Below are 19944 nucleotides of genomic sequence, written 5' to 3' on the forward strand. Positions count from 1 at the left end.
AATGTATAACCTGTGAGTGCAAGATTTTGCATGGACCCGATTGAGTTATATGGTCATTTAGTTTCAGAGAATCAGTCAGAGAATATGAGTGTTGCACTGTTCAGAAAGATTTTACATTCCTAATGTGAATGGATCATTAAGCAGCACTGGTACACACCTGCCTACAGAAAGGAAATACTTATGCATAGGCCTACATTTAACTGAGGAGGCAAGCAGCTTTTTACATACATAAAAAAAATTATTGTGTCATACAGGCAGCTCATTGTCATGAATTATATAAACGTATATAAACGGAGCATTTTTTTTTTTTTAACTATTCCATTAAGCCACCAGAGGATTCCCATCACAAGACTTTGGCGCCACCTGCTGCTCACTTGAGCTCATTACATTACTCAGACATACTCATGAACATCTAGGCCAGGGGTTTTGAAACTTTTACGTTTATGTTCTGGACCTCCAAGTTGTCTTTAATTAACATGCAAACCCCCATTGGAGGTGACTTTGCCCTAGGGACCCTGTTAGGAGAAGATAGTTTGGCTTGTGTTTAGCATTAAATTGTTCACACTTGAACATTGACAACTACATACAAAGCGGTGAGGTTAAAAGATCACCTTAAAATAATCACCCATATTTGTTTTGTATGACTTTGTAGGTAATTATAGTGAAAGCATTTCCCAATTTGCTGAGGACCTCCTGCTAGCCCCTCCAGGACCCCCCTTTAAAAACCACTGATTTAGACGAATTTTCCAATATATTGCTCTTTATAAAATACCACTTCTCCATGTCAAGGAAAACTGCTTCAGTTTGTCAAATATATGCATCACTGTATGATCTAAAATGCTACAATTCTGTTAAGGTCATCTGCTAAAAATTCAATATTATTGGGTGTTGCTTAACTCAAATAATGGAGTTTTATTGCTAGCAATAATTATAGTGTCACATTTCGTTTGTGTGACATTTTTCAGATAGATAATTTATTTTGGAATGAAACTCATAGGATAAAATTCATATTGTCTGCATCAAATTTAATCAAACTTATCCATCATCCACACAAACATACACAGTACTAAAATTAATTTTGTTTCATAACTGCGGTGCTGAATGCATAATTTATGTGTACCAAGCGCCTCACCAAACTGCCTGGCGCTATCTTGTCCTTTCTGGTTTGAGACATTCAGCCACACAGGCGGCGGTGCAGTTTCCATGATCTTTAATAAAAGGCACATGTACAGCCATAGTGAGATGAGTGAGTCCATTGGCATAGAGACAAAGCGTTAAAACACAGAAATACAGGAAGTAGAGGTCAGGAGGAGAGAGCGCTATCTGCTTTACAGTAGAATCTACTTTAGTAACATTTCTCATGTTCATTCAAGTAAGTCTAACACTCTAACATGTCACCGTGGTAAGGTAACCCCCACCCCCACCCCCCCCCATCCCGTCCCACTGGCACACATACACACACAAGCACACACACGCCTCTCCATGTTGCCCCACCCAAAGTCTGATTTTCAAGAAAAGCTCTGCAGGTGAGCACGGTTCTCCTTGGCGCTGTTCTGCTTCGAGCAGGTGGAGAGCTCCAGGTCGGTTCTGCTTGAATCCCCTGCTCTCCACCACTCCTGCACTCCGGGTTTACACTGGTTCACATAGGGGGTGTGTTCACTGAGGGCCATGGGAATCTCACAGTTCTGGTTTGTTTACACGCACACACACGCACACACACACACACACACACACACACACACGCACACACACATATGCACACACTAAAACCTAACTAAAAGGCAAAGTTCACAGGTACTTAAATATTTTGGGTTAAAGAGAAATAAAAACGGTATAAGTTAGCTAAGAAGGTTAAATATAACCACAACTGAAGGAATAAGATGAAGAACTAAAATAAGCATGCAGCCAGGCCAGCTCTCCTGTTGTTGAAAGGTAAGGGGGTCAAGGGTGGCGGGAGCTGCCATCTTTGTTCTGCTCTAGCATAGACACAAAATGGCCGCCCTTGCCAAACCAGAATGTAATCAGTTGTCTGGGCACGGGCACACTGCTTACAGGGGGAGGGGGAAAAGACACACGAGCTCATTCACACCAACACACACACACATGCACACACACACACATATGACGTGTACAATCATTCACATGTCCACAGAACAGCTCAGAGAAGTTAACCGAGTTCAGGGAAAGAGTCAACCGCTCTGTTTTCACATTCATGTCTTTGGGACATCCGCGCACACGGGCAGAGTTGGGGTTACACTGCAGCTCAGTCACACGCATGCACACACCTTCTGTCTCTCTGTCGCAGCAGACGCACCCGGCACATCCTGCTTTGGTTGGTGTGTGCTACCTTTGGCTGTGGGGGTCGGGGGTGAAAGGTCAGACAGCCTTCCACAGGTTTACACACCAGCCGCGCCCCAGCAACAATCAACCATCTCATACTGCCCCCCCACACACACACACACTTCCCCCCCAATCCCCCTGTCTTCCCCTTCCCAGGCTACACCCCACCCCCCCACCCCTTTCCATATCAATGCCCACCCATCTCCATAGCAACACTCACAGCTCCCCGAGCAGGGGGTCTCACTATCTTGTCAAAGGAGGTAAGTGTAATTAGTGGTGTGTGTGTGTGTGTAAGCATGTAAGAATGTACTTTGTGCATGAGTGTGTGTGTGTGTGTGTGTGTGTGTGTGTGTGTGTGTGTGTGTCTGTGTGTAGGTAAGTATATGTATGTGTGTATGTGTGTGTTAAGAGGTCTCAGTGGTTCAGTGGTGTCTCTCTTTAATCTCCCCCCTCCCTCCTCTTCCTCCCCCTCTCCTCTCCTCTCCTCTCCTCTCCTCTCTTCCCTCCCTCCCTCACCCCCCACCCCCCTCACACCCCCTCCTCCTCGTCTTCCACCTCTCCCCCGCCTTATTTTTGGATCTGGAAGATGAAGAGGCGGAGGTTGATGTTTTTGGCGGCCAGCAGCTTGTTGCACTCCACCGAGTCGGAGATGGGCAGAGGGACGTAGTCGGTCTCGTTGGTGTCGTTGCTGAAGGAGTGGTGGTGGATGACCGGTTTGATCCGCACGTCGTCGTACGGCCCCTTCAGGAGCAGGAAGGAGCACTCCAGGGCTGAGTTCACCTGGGGACACACACACACACACACACACACACACACATGTACTTGTGTTGTTAAACTTGTGTTGAGAATATCTGCTGACTCACATTTACCTATCCATAACCCTAATCCTTACCACCCTAATGGAATAATAATAATCATATAATGCAATTATAAACCTTATCTTAAACACACAGCTCTCCTTAAAGGAATACTCCAACGTTTTGGGCAAAATACCCTTTTTTCCGACTTATCCAGGCTGAGAAAAGATGTTTGATGTCATTTTCACCTCTTTATGTCCAGTAGGTTGGTCCTGTTAGCTCAGCATAATGACTTGAAGTCTATGGGAGTCATCAGCCTTGCGCCGTCAAATTGAATTGAACTGGGTTTGATTTAAGGATGCCCCCCTGCTGCATGTGTGTGCCAGTGTGTGTACCTTGCTCTTGAGGATGAGCTGGAAGGAGAGGGTGCGCTTGCAGGACAGGTTGGGGTTGCGCTCAGAGTCATTGACGCGGGCCTTCAGCACCCATGTCTGGTTGAGGACGGTGAAGCGAGGTGTTTCGTAGTACAGACGGGTGATGAAGTCATCAGTGCGGTACGGTCTGAACTGCACCTCTGGGTGGACAAACGAAGGGAGCGCAATGGAAAGGAGTGCAGAATAAGTTAAAGGAAATCGGTCACAGGGAGGAGGGACGAGAATAGTAAATTGGGAAAGTCACATAAAAGTTACAGTGACCAGTATTTGTACTTAAGTAAGTACTTTTCATCTGATATCCACTGATATACTTCTATTAGTCTGCGAGAGAGTGTGTGAATGTGTGTGTACCTGTAAACCCAATCTTCTCGTAGCAGAGCAGACTGAAAATGCTGTTGTAGAGCTGCATGTCTCTGCGGTGGTTCTGGTCCATCTCTCCCAGAATTCCCATCAGTTCTGTCCCAGTCTTTGTGGGGTGGGAGCACTCGCTCTCATGTGCGGGCAGCTCATGGAACGGCCCCTGCCAAGGGCACCCAATCCTCTTGTACTTACACTGCGTCACCCTGGAAACATAATAGGAAGTCTGCGTTAAAACCCAGCCACAGGGAAGGAAAAACACTGCAGCCAGGCTTAATCTCAGTTAGATTCCTTTGCTCTTGGTTGACGATCTATGTCTTTCCTGCTGTGAGTGGAATTTCATGTTTTTTATCAGGCACTAATTCACTCACTTTAATTTAACAGTAAAACTCAGCTTTCTCTGATATATAAAGTGAAATACTGCTTATATTAGTCATGTAATGTGGAGGTCGGTGCGGGGAATGCAGGCCTGCAGGCCCCGTGAGTCTCGCATCATTGTCTTGGCAGCGAAGGCTTTTTTTCCACAACACAATCTGGCAGCTCTGCTGCTCAGATAAACTCTCTGCACCTGCCATTTGATTGTGTGTTGATTTGCCCTGGCTTCCTCACTGGGTGGAGTTTTCTCATTTTTGTTGCGCTGAGCATCCCCAACTGGTGTCCCAATACCGCCCAGCTGGTAAACTGTAGTGTATAAAATAAACAAAACCACTAGCTGAAAAGTATTGAGGGCCTACGTGCAGCCTGGTGGGTGGGGCATGGTACAAAGGATTGCATAAGCAGCCAAATGGGGCAGTAAATCGTGAGAATGTGGACTAGTGTGGCTCAAGCAGCAGCTAGAGTGAGGGCGAATAGTCTTAAAAAACAGACCCCTGGTGTGATGTGATTTATTGATGGATCTGTAGAAATCCCTTTACTTTTCACTTTCCTTGAAGAAGTCAGGGTCAGCTACAGACCAGTGTCCTGAAGTGAACAACACTTCAGCAGTTCTGACTTCCCAACATGGGCATGAACCCAGGCTGTGTAGATTTAATGCAAAGTTAACAATCTTGAGCAACTATGCAATGCGTCTGCGGAGCCCGTTTCAACCTCACATATGTATGAAACACCTCAGTTTATGCAGAGACACTAAGTTATTTGAAATATAAAAAACTTTATGAAGATACTATATTAATACCTTCATCCACTGATGTTGAATATTGCATTTCAAAGTCAGTTTGGGGGATTTAAATGGACATACCACACACGAAAAATGTAAACATAGCCTATAATATAAGACAGTGTAATAATTCAGGTGGACAATAACACCACAGACCCACACAAACACTTAAAGGAAAGAAACTGGCACATCCTTTCACAGGAAAATAGAAGATTATTTTGCCTGGCTCTGCCAGAAACACCTGATTGTGTTTCCATGACTGTTGTCATAGCAACACAAGCACAGGTATTGCTGTCCTTAGCAGGGTCACTTGTAGCCATAGCAACCACCCTGTAAGGTTCGGTGCATGCAAATTCTGCAGGTCCAGGCCTCTATGCTAGGATATAAACACACACAAAAACAGACACCCCCAAATACATACACACGGTCTGTAATTTCATCAGCTGTCTTTCTACAGAGAAGCAGGGGTCACATGCTTCAACCTCCCAAAATCAACCGTGTGTGGTACTGCATTGACTTACCAAACACACACACACACAGTCATGGTGGCTATTTGATTATGTGCATGTGTTAATGTGTGCCTTCCTCCCAGGGACTAAATATTATGTATATTCTGTTCTGAAATCAACAAAACATACCTAATAAATCTATCAGTGGCTGCTGGTTATTGGTAATTTTTCAATATAGTTTGTGGAAAATAGAATTTTAAATAATTTGTTGTAACTAATTCTTGAAAAGCTTTACTTTCAGTATGGTGTGACAACACGTATGGTGGGCTTGTTTTCTTAAAAGAGAAATGCTGAGGACCGAGTGTGTGATCAAGTATTTGTGTGTGTGCTTGTGTGTGTGTGTGTGTGTGTGTGTGTGTGTGTGTACCTGTCTTGGCACTCCTCTTTCTGGTGTCTCTCTAGGCTGGAACGAGGGAACTGTTTTAGGCAGAAGGTACAGTCTGTCGGCAGCTCACTGACAGCCTTCTCTACTGCCAGGTTCCTGCAGCACAAATTCTTACTGATCTCACACCTAAGACACAAACACACAGTCCCAACAACATTAATAACATATCTCAATTCAGTCATACTCTCAATGCTTTCAATAATTGCTCATAAAGAGTTCCTGAACAGTTAATAATGGTAATGTTGTACCTCTTCGCCAACTAAGGTCTATCAACTAATACTTATATATATAATTTTTAAAAAAATCTATATTAGGGTCGACTAACGCTAGAGAATAACCAGTCACACAAGGTAAGCACACAAAAAAATGCAAATATTGGACTGAATTTTACAATAATATCAAATTGAATGACAAAACATGGAAATTGTAGAGTTGTGTGGTTTTGTGACTCGTGGAGTTTAGGCCTATATACTGCCACAATTGTACTTTTTTTTGAGTGGGCTGAGTGATCAGGCCAGATAATGTCTTCCCATTGTATTTGTATTTTTTAAGCTGTCAGGATAATTTTCCTCTTGCACAAGGCCAACACAGGTAGAGGAATGTAGAGGAAAGGCTTTGTCAACTCATTCATGCCTTGCCCCAGGTAAATCAGACCACGTCTTTTACTGTGTCGTAAGTGCTATTGTGAAAAAATCCCATTCAGCAAATATTACATATATTGAGTTGCTCAACTTTCCAATTTAAAATATCCTAATATAATTCGCCTTTCCAGTGTTACTGGCCTTTGTTAGTTTTTAGGACAGCAGTTGTGAAAAAGAATTCTGAAAACTTGGTACTGAACACATTTTAGGAATAATTATTTTCTTTAAAGGTGTGCGTGTTTGTGAACATTTGGAGAAGGTCCTTGACCTCCATTTTGAGATGAAATATCATGTCCAAGTTTAACAGTGTCCATACATACCAATTCATCATGTTACTACAGAGTAACTACAATCATTAACTACTGCAAGGAGCTGTCTTTCTGTTTTAGTCTCAGTTAGTGCATACTCTTTATGTACATTGTTGAGGTGGCTGTTGGTGTTTTTGTAGTGCAGTTTGATGTACCTGCAGTTGGGACAAGTAGCCTGTTCCTCCTTGAGACGAGAATCAGCCAGGAGGTGGATAAAACAGCCTGCACACATCAGGTGCCCATTGGTACACTGTGGTGGAGAAAGGGTTAACGATATAACCAAACAAAACTAAATGTGTCTATGTGTATGTGCAGTATGCTGCAACAGGGGCTTGTACATTTTAAGACTTATTGATCAATTGCTCATTCAAAATGATTTCACTTGATGTTGTAGAGGGCAGACTGAAGTCACTGGTTTGTAGGGGAAGGTATGGACGGGGGTGAGCAAAGGGCAATGGGTGTAAATTTAGGGTTTGGTTTCAACTGGTGTTCCAGTGTGGGGGCTGGGGCTGTGGCTTTGATGAAGGTTATTTGAGGACATTTCACTGTATAATGACACACTCACTGGTGTGAATGGCATGAATTCAGCCAGCACAGCTGACCAAACATGCCTGGGCTTGTCTCTTGGGATTCTCTTGTCAGCATCTTAGTTCAGCATGTGAAATATATGTGCAGAGGCTGAAGTACACTCTAATATCACAATAATTGCAACTTTCCAGCACATTCCACAGGTTGATACTGGGGATTTTGGGGAAGGGGCGCATATGTGGCTTCTAGTACAGGCTCTGACTGTTTTCCTATTGTTTGATGGTAGTTTTAGGGGCTACGGGAGGGATGGGGGGCAGGTTTGTGATTTAGACCATGTTTACCTGGTATACAGACGCCTTGGGCAAGTCTAGGCACACGGTGCAGCACAGCACAGAGTACAGTCTCTCCTCCAGCTTCCCTGCCTCTCCCTCAGGCATTTTTACCCTCTTCTTGGGTGGTTCTTCGGGGTCTGACTCGGGCCCTTCTCGCCGTATGCCGACTTCCTCCTGCATTGCTGCAACCCCCGGGACAGCCTCCAGCGCTGCCCCCACGGGCCCGACCCCCAGGCCGGCCGAGGAGGAGCCAGGGGCGGCCGCAACGCCCACATCTCTCTCTTCCAGTGAAGACATGGTGGTGATTGTCTAGAGTTTTTCGGGGGTACCTGCCGCGACCAGGCTGAGGCCGAAATACACTCCTGATCAAAATTTTAAGACCAGTTGAAAAATTGCAAGAATTTACATTTTGCACTGTTGGATCTTAAGAAGGTTCTAAGTAGAGCTTCAAAATGCAAAGAGAAGAAATGGGAGTGAGACAAAAAAATTTTTTATTGCAAACAACCATTAAACTGAAATAGGCTGTTCATCAGCTGATCAAAAGTTTAAGACATAATCTAAAAACAAAAAAAAAACAACCCAAAAACCCTAAAATAGAAATAAAACTTTCAAAAAAGGACTCAGTAATGAGTAGCTGCGCCATTCTTGTTAATCACCTCAATAATTCGTTTCGACATGCTTGATGCTAGTGTTTCCAGGAGGCTAGTGGGAATGTTGCTCCAAGTGGTGAAGATGGCTTCACGGAGGGCATCCACTGTCTGGAACTGGTGTCCATTTTTGTAAACTTCCCTTGCCATCCAATCCCAAATGTTCTAAAGTGGATTTAGATCAGGGGAACACGCAGGATGGTATAAAAAAGTGATGTTATTTCTCTGGAAGAAGTCCTTTGTCAGGCGGGCATTGTGAACTGCAGCGTTGTCCTGTTGAAAAACCCAGTCATTACCACACAGATGATGGCCTTCAGTCATGAGGGATGCCCCCTGCAACATCTCCACATAGCCAGCTGCCGTTTGATGCCTCTGCACAACCTGAAGCTCCATTGTTCCATTGAAGGAAAAAGCCCCAGATCATGATGGCGCCCCCTCCACTGTGCCCTGTAGAAAACATCTCAGGTGGGATCTCCTTGTCATGCCAGTAACGTTGGAAGCCATCAGGACCTTCAAGGTTAAATTTTTTCTCATCAGAGAATAAAACTTTCTCCCACCTTTTAGAGGCCACTCACACTGGCAAGTTTGATCCGCGCCCAAGCACGATTGCCCCAATAAAATTTCAAATAAAATGTTAGTGTCCCATGTTTGGTGCTCTTGTGCAAACTCCAAACGGGCCATTTTGTGCCGTTGAAGGAGATGAGGCGTTTGAAGACGTTTTTTGTTCTTAAAACCCTTCTCTCACAGATGCCTTCTGATGGTTATGGGACTGCAGTTGGCACCAGTGACAAGCTTAATTTGGGCCGAGGATCGTCCCGTGTCTTCACGGACAGCCAATTGGATCCTCTGGCTCAGGGGCGTTGAATTTTTTTGGGTCTACCACTTGAATTTTGTTCCATAACCCTCAGGATCTTTTAAGAAGTTTAAAATGACTGTCTTACTGCATCCAACCTCAGCAGAAATGGCACGCTGCGAGAGGCCTTGCTTATGCAGCTCAACAATCCGACCGCGTTCAAGGAGAGAAAGCTTTTTTGCTTTTGCCATCAGGAGGTCATGACAGTGTGGATACCTGACAGAAAATGACACTGAATCCACATTTTGGCGAAGATTTGGGCTTTTAAAGGCAGTGGTCTTAAACTTTTGATCAGCTGATGAACAGCCTATTTCAGTTTAATGGTTGTTTGCAATGAATTGCTTACTCAATTTTTTTTTTTTTGTCTCACTCCCATTTCTTCTTCTTGCATTTTGAAGCTCTGTCAAGCTAACTCAACGGTCAGCTGACAGCAAGTAGCTAGCTAGCTAGCTAACTCCGGCTAGCTAAAGCTATAGCGTCAGGCTGTCAGCAAGCAATGCAGGCTAACTTACTATACTGTGCCAGCTACGAACTTGGAATTCACTAAGCCAACGGATGTGTAATAACGAAATCATGTGCAAAATTTTCACGTATGACAGTCAGCTAAATGATATGTTAACTAGTTTTGTTGACTTACAGTGAGGCTAGCAGAATATGGCTAGCTTGGTTGACAAAAACACAGCAGTCCTCCCTTGCCCAGGCAGAACAAAACAACTCAGGCGTCTCTCAGCTGTTGTATTGTCGACACCGTTATTCGCCCTGACAGCGGATACGCCAACGCGCACCGAAGGCCCGGTTCGGCTGCTCGGTTAACGTCTGTGCTCCGGTACCAGCTGACTGTCCACGGGACCCACGGGACTTGTCGGCGTTTGAGGCTGCGGCTACAGATAGTTCGCTGGGACTCGTCTCTCTGACTACACAGCCATCTTTGTTTTTTCCTGTCCGTCTCCCCGACTTCACTCTGCCCCACGACTCCCAGTCAATAATTCAGCCAGGGACACGAACCGGGCTTATCCGTCTCTCCGTATTTGACAAAGTGTCAATATTTTGCCAGTAACCGTAATGGCCCCTTTGCCAGTCCTACAGTAAAGCCGTAGATTGGCTGACAGTGGAATGTTTTGTTGTATCAGATGACTTGGGGTATTTAAAGAGTTTTGCACGGCGCATGCGTATTGAGCACCTGCGGGTCATCGTATGGCAGGACTTGAAAGGTGACCAAAACCTGATATGCGACAAAGTTAGGCCTATCAATACTCCCAGCACGAGTGGACATATCCTTAATGGATTTGCAATGTTTTATGTGCCCTGTGCGCCTGTTATAACACCATAATAACAGCACTGGGTGGCATCAACAACTTCAATAGGGCCTGACCTGTTATTAAAAAAACAACAACAACTTCACAACCCAATTGCTGCTGTTTTGATATGTTGACACTGTGGTTAGGACCCCGTGGCAGCAAATGATCAAAGTGGCCCAACTGGTTGTGATTTGGAAGAAACCTGGTGTGAGTATGTTAAGGAAGCATACATAATTCAGCCAGGAGAACAAGGTGATTGGAGAGAGGGTAAAGAGCCTAGCTGCCCTTGGCCTGAATACTAGGTCAGATAGCATTTATAAGCTTTTTCATCCTGTCAGTGTCCCAGATATCTGGCTTACCAGCTTATTATAGGGTGAGTGCTGGGAGGGGTGCATGTATGGAATGGGGGTTGAGTGTGAGTGTGTGTGTGTCGAGGTAGGTGGGTCAGGATGTCCCAGTGTCAGCTGTTTGCAATCGGGAGGGACAACATGTACCACTCCCACTAGACATACAGATATGCCTTATTTGGCCTGTGTAGAATAGCAGGGGAGCTATACCTCCCCCAGTTGCACCACACACACTCAACCCAGCCACTGTGTGCCGCCCTGCACATGTACAACATGCTAGATGACAATTCCAATCACCAGCCACTGAGTAACACAACACATACATTATTTTCTGTCAAAATACTGTAATATAATTAATTAATCATTACAGCGCCAGGCCTAATTTATCATTTAAACAGCAATTTGTTAACAATTCAGTACAAAAGAAGAATGTGTGTGTGTAATAAAGAGAAACAGGCTTGTCGTGTTTTGTAGACAGCATTCTACACAAGTAGATACAATGTAATGGATGCACTCGTTTTGAAATGAAATGTAACATGTATTGTTTTCGATTCATGAATGCTCACGGTTCATGAGTGTTGCCGGGTAAATCTCCTTAACAGTGAAAAAATGGAAAGCTCTTGCATATCCCTGCTCTAACACTCATTTCCACATGGATGCAGTCCTTTGCTATCACTCATCACTTAATCAATTTATAAGCACAGTGTAAAAGGATTATACACACATGGCATTTACCCGGCCTCATCAATCAGCTGCCATTCAATCACTAGAAAGTGAATCTCTTCATCTGCTGCAGGTCATTCAAAGGTTCAGTTGTCAGAAAATCAGCCTTATTGTCTGGGACAAAAACAGTGATGATCCTGATCCAATCAGTCAGTCAGGGGTTGATGATAAGTGGCTGGGACTGTGTGGGTGTGGGTGGGTGGGTGATTGTGGTGTGGGGGATTGGGTCATCAAGGTTTTGGGCTGGGCCCGTGCCAGAGGTCGTGGATGTTGGTGGTTGAATGGTGACTTCGGCAGGGTCTTGAGAAGGGGTGCGTGATGGAAGTGTGAGGCTTTGCTGATGGAGAGAATGAGTTGAAGAAGGTGCTGCCGGCTCGGTGGATGGGCTGTGGTGGTCTGACTGGTTGGTTGTTGTTGCTGGTGGAGGTGAACAACCTGTTTCTGAGTTGAGGTGTTGAGATGAGGCTCGAGGTGGTGCAGGGTTTGCGCTAGTTGGAGGTGTGGATGAATCTGTGGGTGATTTCTGGAGGCTGTTCTGTTCTGATAGGTGTGTCTTGACTGGGGATGTAAGTTGTGTTTGGACTGGAGTGGCACAGAGCTGATTGAGCTTGTTGGTGGGGCTGGTTGAGCTGACTGGGTTGCTTTTGGTGTTTGATGTTGAGTCACCTGGGCCCTGAGTTTCTTGCTTGCTGAGTTCCTTGCAGGGCAGGCCATCGTGTGAGGGGGGGGACTCTGGTTTCTGCTGATCAGGTCTGTCCTCTGTGGGTGTGTGGGGGGTGTCTGCTTTAGTCTCTTCAGGTATCATCTGGACTGTACTTTTCTCTGTAGACAGTTGCTGTGCTGGTTTCTCTTGGTCCAGGGCGGTACCTGAACTACTCTCAGTTTGTCTCTCATGCTCTTTGTTGAGCTCAGCTGTCCCTACCTGTGTTTTGTGTGTGAGCACCCCCTGGCTGCTGGTGTGTGCCAGTCCTTTGTCTTTGGGTGCCTCTACTGCATTGATCTGAGTTAATCCCTCTGAGTCCCTTGCACATTCTGCTGTGTTTTTCTGAGGTTTGTGTGTGAGCGCCCCCTGGCTGCAGGATGAGTTGATAGCCTGAACCTGGGGATGTAGCACCCAGGGATGTAGCAGGGTCTGCACTGCTGTAAGCCTCACTGAGGGATCGACCTGAAGCAGAGCTCTGACAAGGCCTCTGGCGCCTGCACACAAACACACACATACAAACACACACACACACACACACACACACACACACACACACACACACACACACACACACACACACAAAATAGGATGAAGGAGAACCAGTGAGAACTATGTGTTTATATGTGCATGTGTCTTCTATTACCCTGTGTTTGCATGTGTGTGTATGTTTATGTGTGTATGGGTGTTGGGGCATGCATACAGTGTGTTTATGTATATCTCACCCTCTGATATGGGGTCCCAGTAGGGAGACAGGAAGTGGAGTTCTCCTTGCTTAATTAGCTGGAAAAGCTCTTCCTGGTCCCGCTCTCGACTGCGGAACGGAGGGAAGCCACAAAGCAGGATGTAAAGAATAACTCCCAGAGCCCAGACATCCACTGCCACACCATAACCTGTTGGATCAGGCAGCAAACACTTACTTTGGCATTTACAAATTTGCAGATTGACAGAGCAAAGGAATGATAAATGTGACTGGTCAAGCATAGACAGTTAAAAAAAAAAATGTATAAGAAATGCAAAAGAGTGATTATCACTGGAGTAAAACGTCAGTAACCTGTCTCTGAGAGAATCTCTGGAGCTACGTAGGTGGGTGTACCACAAATAGTGAAAATGGGCTCTGTGACAACCATTGCAAGGCCAAAGTCTCCAAGCTTCAGCCTACTGCTGCCATCAGCCATAAGCTCCATCTGAGAGAAAAACAAGATGGTGAGAGCAAGAGCAGGAATGAAAAAAGATTAAGGTTGTAATTTTAAAATTCAAACCTCTACACCCAGAGCACCCAGACACCAAGCTTTGGGTGCCCTGGGTGTAATGTTTTGCTGCCCTAGCAGTTTGCACTCATGTATGTTTTGTTTGCACTCATGTATATTTAATTGACACACTTGTCAACAAACGTTCTGCCATGCAGGGCTTCATCACTCTGAATCTTCTACTGAAATACATACCACAAAATATTCTGGAGTAAACCATATGGTATGGCATTGATCTATACTGGCTATTGGTTGTTTTTTGGTTTTGTTTAATGGCTGATTTCAACTCAGCTCCACATGATCCTTCAGACCATGGTAAGTCCATACATAAATAATTGCTTGAGGTTTCAAATGAGATTTACTGTTCAAATAAAATGTAAGTATTGTTTCTCTTTAAGAGTAAAATTTGTTTGAGTGTTATGCTAAAAACAGATTAACTGGTAATCAGTTATTTTGTTTACTAAATCATTAATTGGAATTACAGCCAAATAATCATGTATCTGTCAGGCCCTAAACTACAGTAAATTTATACTCACCAGCAAGTTCTCTGGTTTGAGATCTCGGTGGACGATGCTCTTGCTGTGGATGTAACTCAGAGCGTCGCTCACATCTGACACCATCAGCGCTGCCTCTGCCTCTGGGAACTTCCCCCTCTTGGCGATCGCCTCAAACAGATCGCCCCCTGTCACCAGCTCCATCACCAGGTAGGAGTGAGTGTGTGTGTGGTGGTGTGTAAACAGTCGTACCACTCGAGGGTGAGACAGGCTACCCAGAAGGCTCAGCTCGTTCTGCATCATGTGCTCTCGACCGATCAGCTTGGAGCGTTCGATAATCTTGATGGCCAAGGTTTGTCCGTTGTCACGACGCCGGCACTCTCGCACCACTGCAAAGTTCCCGTCTCCGACCACGTGCCCGATGTCATAGCAACGCTCGATGTCCAACAGAGTGACATCACTTCTGTCTGATGGCAGGTCAAAGGTTGCCCTCTGCTGTGTTTCTTTCTGTCTCGGCCCCAGCCCTGGTAATGGATTTGTAGATAAAAGTTGCAATTGTTCGAGGCACCTCTCATCAACTACACTTACTGGCTGAGCAGGTGGAGGACTCGGTGGAACGCCTGGTTCTCTCACTTCCTGCTCCACAGGGGAACTTCCTTGTTGCCTCCTGGACACGGGAGGAAGTGGGACCCTGCCAGGTATTTGACTGTGATGCTCTGAGCTTTGATGTCTCGCTCTTTCTCCTGAGCACTTTTCACATAGTATAGGAGGTGAGAAAGAGGTGTCTGCCGCTCTTGGACCCTCTTGTTTAATTGGACCAATGAGAGAAGGCCGTCTCTCTCTGGCCCCACCTCTTACCCTGACTTTCTGCAGGTGGTTGGGAGGATGAGTGGGCTTTCTGCAAGCATGCTTTTTATAAGAGCGCTTTGTGTCTGTGTTATAAATATTGTCTGCAAGGTAAGGTGACTGTGAGGCTCTGTTTGTACTGTGATGTGTCTTAGTGTGTGTATTTGTGTCCTGATGTGTCTCTTGCTGTGTGTGCGTCTCGCTGCCATCTGTTCCCTCGCTGTATCCACTGTCAGCCTTGGCGGCTTTGTCTGGCGCTGGGCGGAGCCTCCTCTCCCAGGCTTGGAGCGCGTCAGCTCGGTAGTGGGAAGGTTCTGGAAACAGCTCCTCCAGGGCCTCCTGAATGCTCCACAACTCTGGACGAGCCTTCCCCAGTGCCAGGAAGGCCACCTCACCACGAAAGAAGTCGCACACACCCCTCACCTGGGACCAGAGGAAAAGGAATAACAATGACTATTAAGCAGCTTTCAATTTTCAATCAAGAAGAAAAACAATGAATGGACAGTGTCATTAAAGGCAATGGGAACTGTGAAGGACTTTGTCAATCATTTTCATACTAACTGGAGAAAAACATAATCTCATCCCTAGTTATTCGCCAGGATACCGTCCACACATCCCTGTTTCAATCACCTGCGTCCATTTAGGCTTAATTAATGTACACCAGTCAATCAACAGGTGTCAACCACTCAGTGCATCTCAATGGGAACAAATGTGGATGTTGAGGCTCACCTCTCGTGCATGGGGTGTATAGAGGCGTGTGACTCTGGCTCTGTGCCAGCGAGGAAACCCCAGTGCCTCTGAGACATCCAGTAGCAGCTGCTCAAAGGAAACCACGCCCCTACGGTTCAACAGCACCGAAACCTTGGAAAAGTGAGAAAACAAACATGACTCTTATTTAAATAATAATGTTTTTTACTCTTTTAAAGGCTGAAAAGTACGAATGAATTCACCTTGTGCAATGAACTTTGACCGCAGGGGCGGACGATGGTGACCAGATGAGGCCGGTCGGCGCTCTGCTCTGCGTGACGGGTGTGGAAGAAGGGGAAAGGAGGAGGAGGATGTTTGTAGTGGGTCCTGTGGCTCAGTCCTGCTGGTTGGGGGTGCGGGGGCCATGGCTGGGGAACCCCTGCAACCCGCTTTGACAATGGGACAGGGGGAACTTAAGGAGGGGGAGAAAAAGAAAGAGGGAGAAAAAGGATGGGGGGTGAGGGCAGGAAGTGAAAGAGAGATTTGTCTTTAAAGTTTATCTTGTGACAGAGATGTCATCACTTTTTTGGTGGATGTTTTTTTTTTCTAGAACATCAGCCCCTACAATGAAAAACTCATAAGTAACATAACACCAGTCGCTCATTCTGTATTCGCGTGTGTGTGAAAACAAATCCGGCTGATCAGATTTGAGTGTTTTCCATCCCGTGAAGTGCAGGGGCCATTTGAGATTCTCCAAGTACCTTGCTCCACTGGCTGAATTATTTATGCTTCCTTAAGACATGCGCACGCACACAAACAAACACGCGCACGCTCCCAAACAAAGGCTTGCTTGCCCTGGTTAAGGCTTGGCTGAATCTGCATGATTAATGAAGCATCAGACACACACACACAGCATCTTTGACGTTTCACTTTCTGAGACAGAGAGACAGAGAAATGGTATCTGTCCTGCCAGCAGGGAGGTTTGTTTTTGTTCAGGCACAAAACAGCGGGCAGAAACACAAGACCCCAGCTCTGACATGACCAGGGCCCCCTTTAACAAGACACCGCTGACCCCAGGAGAGCAAGCAACACCGTGCAGTTTACACACACACCATCCCACACACTGCTTTAACAACACAGCCTTTTCAAAGAGGCACAAACTCCATATCCCATAAACATCTCATGAAGAGCCAGCTGTCACCAAGCCAGGGGAGAGGAGAGGGGGGGCTGCATCACTCATTTCCAAAGTGGGGTTCAGGGATCTTCAGAGGTCCTTGAGGCGGTTAGAGACGATTCCAAATAAATTCCATAATTATTTCAATTCACTGGACCTTAAGCAGCGGTTTTCTGTGTTCCCCACTGCTGTTGTCACCCCACCCACAGAGAAATATCCAGTCCAATTCAATCCACTTCATGTATATAGCACAATTTTAACAAACACAAGGTTTTCCAAAGTGCTGCACAACAAGATAAAACACAAGATAACACAACAGAAGCAGAATAAAAAGGTGAAATACACAATAGGATAAAAACAATAAAATAGGATAAAATAAAATAAAATAATTTAAATAAGATAAAATAATTTAAAATGCACTGAAATGCAATAAAAAAAACATGCACACATAAATCATAAATCATAAAATCAACACCCTACATGGTGTCAAAAGCCAAAGAAAAGAGGTGGATTTTAAGAAGGGTTTTAAAATGAGACAGTGAGGAGCCTAGATACATTTTTAACAAACCATAACTTACAAAAAAGAAACAACTACCTTTTCCATTCACGATATGGTTTCTTCATACTAAATCTTTGATAGGTGTCCGTGATTGAATACGTTTTCTGTTTGGGAGTCCCTGACACGAGACGCAAATACGCCCTATAGCCTACAGATTTATATAGAATAAGCAAGAACAATAAAAACAACATAGTCGATAGTTAGTCGTGGGCAATACGTATGACAAATTGTTTTTATTTAGTCGTTATTTCCGGGACAGCCTAAGGCTCGGTCACATCCATTTACTCCGACCTGACTGACTCACCTGCCGTTTTGCATTTAGCGCCGGGCGCCTCGCATCCGTGCCGGGCTTTCCACGAGGGCGTCATGTCGGTCGGAAACAGCAGCCAGAGCACAGCACAACTCCGGGACTCTTCACTTTCGCCAAGTTTGACTTCTCTCAAAGTTCATATCATGTCCTCAGCGGTTTGTTTGGTACTTCAGGGTCAGTAAGATGCGCTCTGAGCTGACCGGACCTGAACTGCGGTTGCCATGGCAGCACGTAGGCGGGACGGAGCTGAGTCAAGTCGGCACGAATACCGGAAATCATGCGATCTTAGTTTCAAAATAAAGGCGTAAAATTCGCTATCTTGGTAGAGACACAATTGGAGATGGTGTGCAGTGTCCTTTGAAAAAACAAACAAACAGACAAAAAAACAAAAAAACAAACAAACAAACAAAAAAAAAAACAGTTGTGTTCTCACGTACCTAATAGCTTCCAAATACAGCCTCAACCGTTGTACTTTGTCTTACTCAAAACATGCTCATGAAGGCAACCGGAAGTTAATCCACAGCTGGGCAGGACGCCGTCGCACGCTTACGTAATAAGAGCACCTGTTACCGGTGTTTGTTCCCTGCCCCGTGTGATTTGGTTACATTGGCACAAGTTGCACCACTGGGCATCTTGTCATCCAGAAAGCACAGGAAAGGAGGGAAACGAAATACCTTTTGACAGTTTGTGCTGGGTCACTCAATCAGCACCCTAGATAGTGGCAAGGCCTGGTGTAGCTGGGCCACCGCTTGATCTGTTTTTTAATGGCAAGTGTAAGGCCTTATTATGACATGTGGACTATGAATCACATGCCCTGTTATTTATTTGTATTTACATAAATAAATAAGATGGCAATAACAGGGAATAAAATGTATTGGCCCGCCTTAGCGACCCATTCACTCATTAAATTCACCAATATTCAAAAGCCTAACAGCTTTACAGCGATAATCCAAATCAAATACAGAGGGGTTAAATGGACATAAATTAAACACTTGACACCTGATAGAAAATCTGAGCGATAAGAAGAGTATCTTACAGTGGCTGAAGTAACACAACTGCAATAACACTGGGCAGGCAGTAAGTGCATGTGAGGGCTGTCAAGAGCCACAGGGTCTCAGGCAAGCTGTAAACCTGTCCTGCTGCCTCCAGCTCCACTGCAGTCTGTCTGGAGTGGAGTTTATGTGGGCCAAGGGCCTGCTGTGAAAAAGACCGGTGAAAGATTTAAAACCAGCCAGAGGTTAACATCATGCCTTTGATATCAGAATGAATGACAGAAGGACATTTGGGAGGAGATATGGTGGAGAAGGGAAAGTGATAGAAGAGACAAATTACAAAGAGGAAAAAGCAAATGTTCTGTCTGTTTCTGAGGCACGTTACCATAGTTTCAGAGATGGAATTCTCTCTCTCTCTCTCTTTCTCTCTCTTTCTCTCTCCCTCTCTCTCCCTCCAGTGTCCAGTTTGTCTATAAATACACTGCCCCCCATGGGTCTGTTTCCAAGGATACTGCCAACACTGGATCCCTAAACAAGTCCTGTTCCGGCTCCTCATCCTGGATTCACCACAGAGACGCAACTGTGTGTGTGTGTGTGTGTGTGTGTGTGTGTGTGTGTGTGTGTGTGTGGTCTAGGTATTGCTAATGTTGTGGGGACAAAAATCTGTTTACACAGTCATGCTTTGGGGACTCGCCTCCCTTATGGGGACAAAAAGCAAGTCCCCTTAGTGAAAATCATTAATTTTAGGGTGAAGACTTAATTTAAAGGTAAGATAACTTAGGGTTAGGCAGGTTAGGGTTAGGCAGGTAGTGGTTAGGGTTAAGGTTAGGATAAATCTCCAGGAAATGAATGTAAATCAATATAATGTCCTCTGAAGTGATGGAAACACGAATGTGTGTGTGTGTGTGTGTGTGTGTTTATGTAATTATGTGCACGTGTGAGCATGTTTATAAAGCAATGCAAGAGTAAACCACTGGGTATATGTTTAGTTTAGTTTATTTGCACAAAACTGAAAATACATACATTCAGTAAATTAGATTGACCTCAGTGAAGGAGAGGAAACAAAGCCCAAATGCCTTATTCACAGTCCTTCCCCTCATTTTCAAAGAATGGCATTGCTATTAATCAAAAATAAAAATAATAATAATAAAAAAAGCATAAAACACAGCACAGTACAAAAGACCAGAGCCACACTGATTCCAAGGAAGGAGTTAACATTTAGTCAAAGAAAATTTGTCCTCATTATGTTTTTTTTTTTTTTTTTTTTAATTTTACAT

At 45.0% G+C, this 19944-nt stretch overlaps 2 protein-coding genes across 4 annotated transcripts; both read right to left on the bottom strand.

The window, feature by feature from the left end:
- Positions 1 to 2851: 2851 nt before the first annotated feature.
- Positions 2852 to 10438, bottom strand: zftraf1 (zinc finger TRAF-type containing 1). 3 transcript variants are annotated; one of them, XM_030064505.1, is made up of 7 exons: positions 9925 to 10438; positions 7797 to 8130; positions 7083 to 7177; positions 5961 to 6104; positions 3923 to 4134; positions 3533 to 3711; positions 2908 to 3120 (listed from the first exon to the last, which is right to left on the bottom strand). In XM_030064505.1, exons 2-7 carry the CDS (start codon positions 8082 to 8084, stop codon positions 2908 to 2910), a joined length of 1131 nt encoding a protein of 376 aa, XP_029920365.1. In that variant the 5' UTR covers positions 8085 to 8130; positions 9925 to 10438. The 3 variants fall into 3 exon arrangements, with proteins under 3 accessions (XP_029920366.1, XP_029920365.1, XP_029920364.1); XM_030064504.1 differs by having other exon boundaries at positions 7797 to 8149; XM_030064506.1 differs by lacking the exon at positions 9925 to 10438 and having other exon boundaries at positions 2852 to 3120; positions 7797 to 8084.
- Positions 10439 to 11074: 636 nt separating this feature from the next.
- Positions 11075 to 15556, bottom strand: dclk3 (doublecortin-like kinase 3). The gene is made up of 5 exons (XM_030063861.1): positions 15507 to 15556; positions 14142 to 15368; positions 13410 to 13542; positions 13081 to 13248; positions 11075 to 12852 (listed from the first exon to the last, which is right to left on the bottom strand). Exons 1-5 carry the CDS (start codon positions 15525 to 15527, stop codon positions 11810 to 11812), a joined length of 2592 nt encoding a protein of 863 aa, XP_029919721.1. The 5' UTR covers positions 15528 to 15556; the 3' UTR covers positions 11075 to 11809.
- Between the last annotated feature and the right edge of the window lie 4388 nt (positions 15557 to 19944).

This window comes from Myripristis murdjan, chromosome 11 (genome assembly GCF_902150065.1).
Source record: "Myripristis murdjan chromosome 11, fMyrMur1.1, whole genome shotgun sequence".
NCBI classification, from domain to species: domain Eukaryota; kingdom Metazoa; phylum Chordata; class Actinopteri; order Holocentriformes; family Holocentridae; genus Myripristis; species Myripristis murdjan.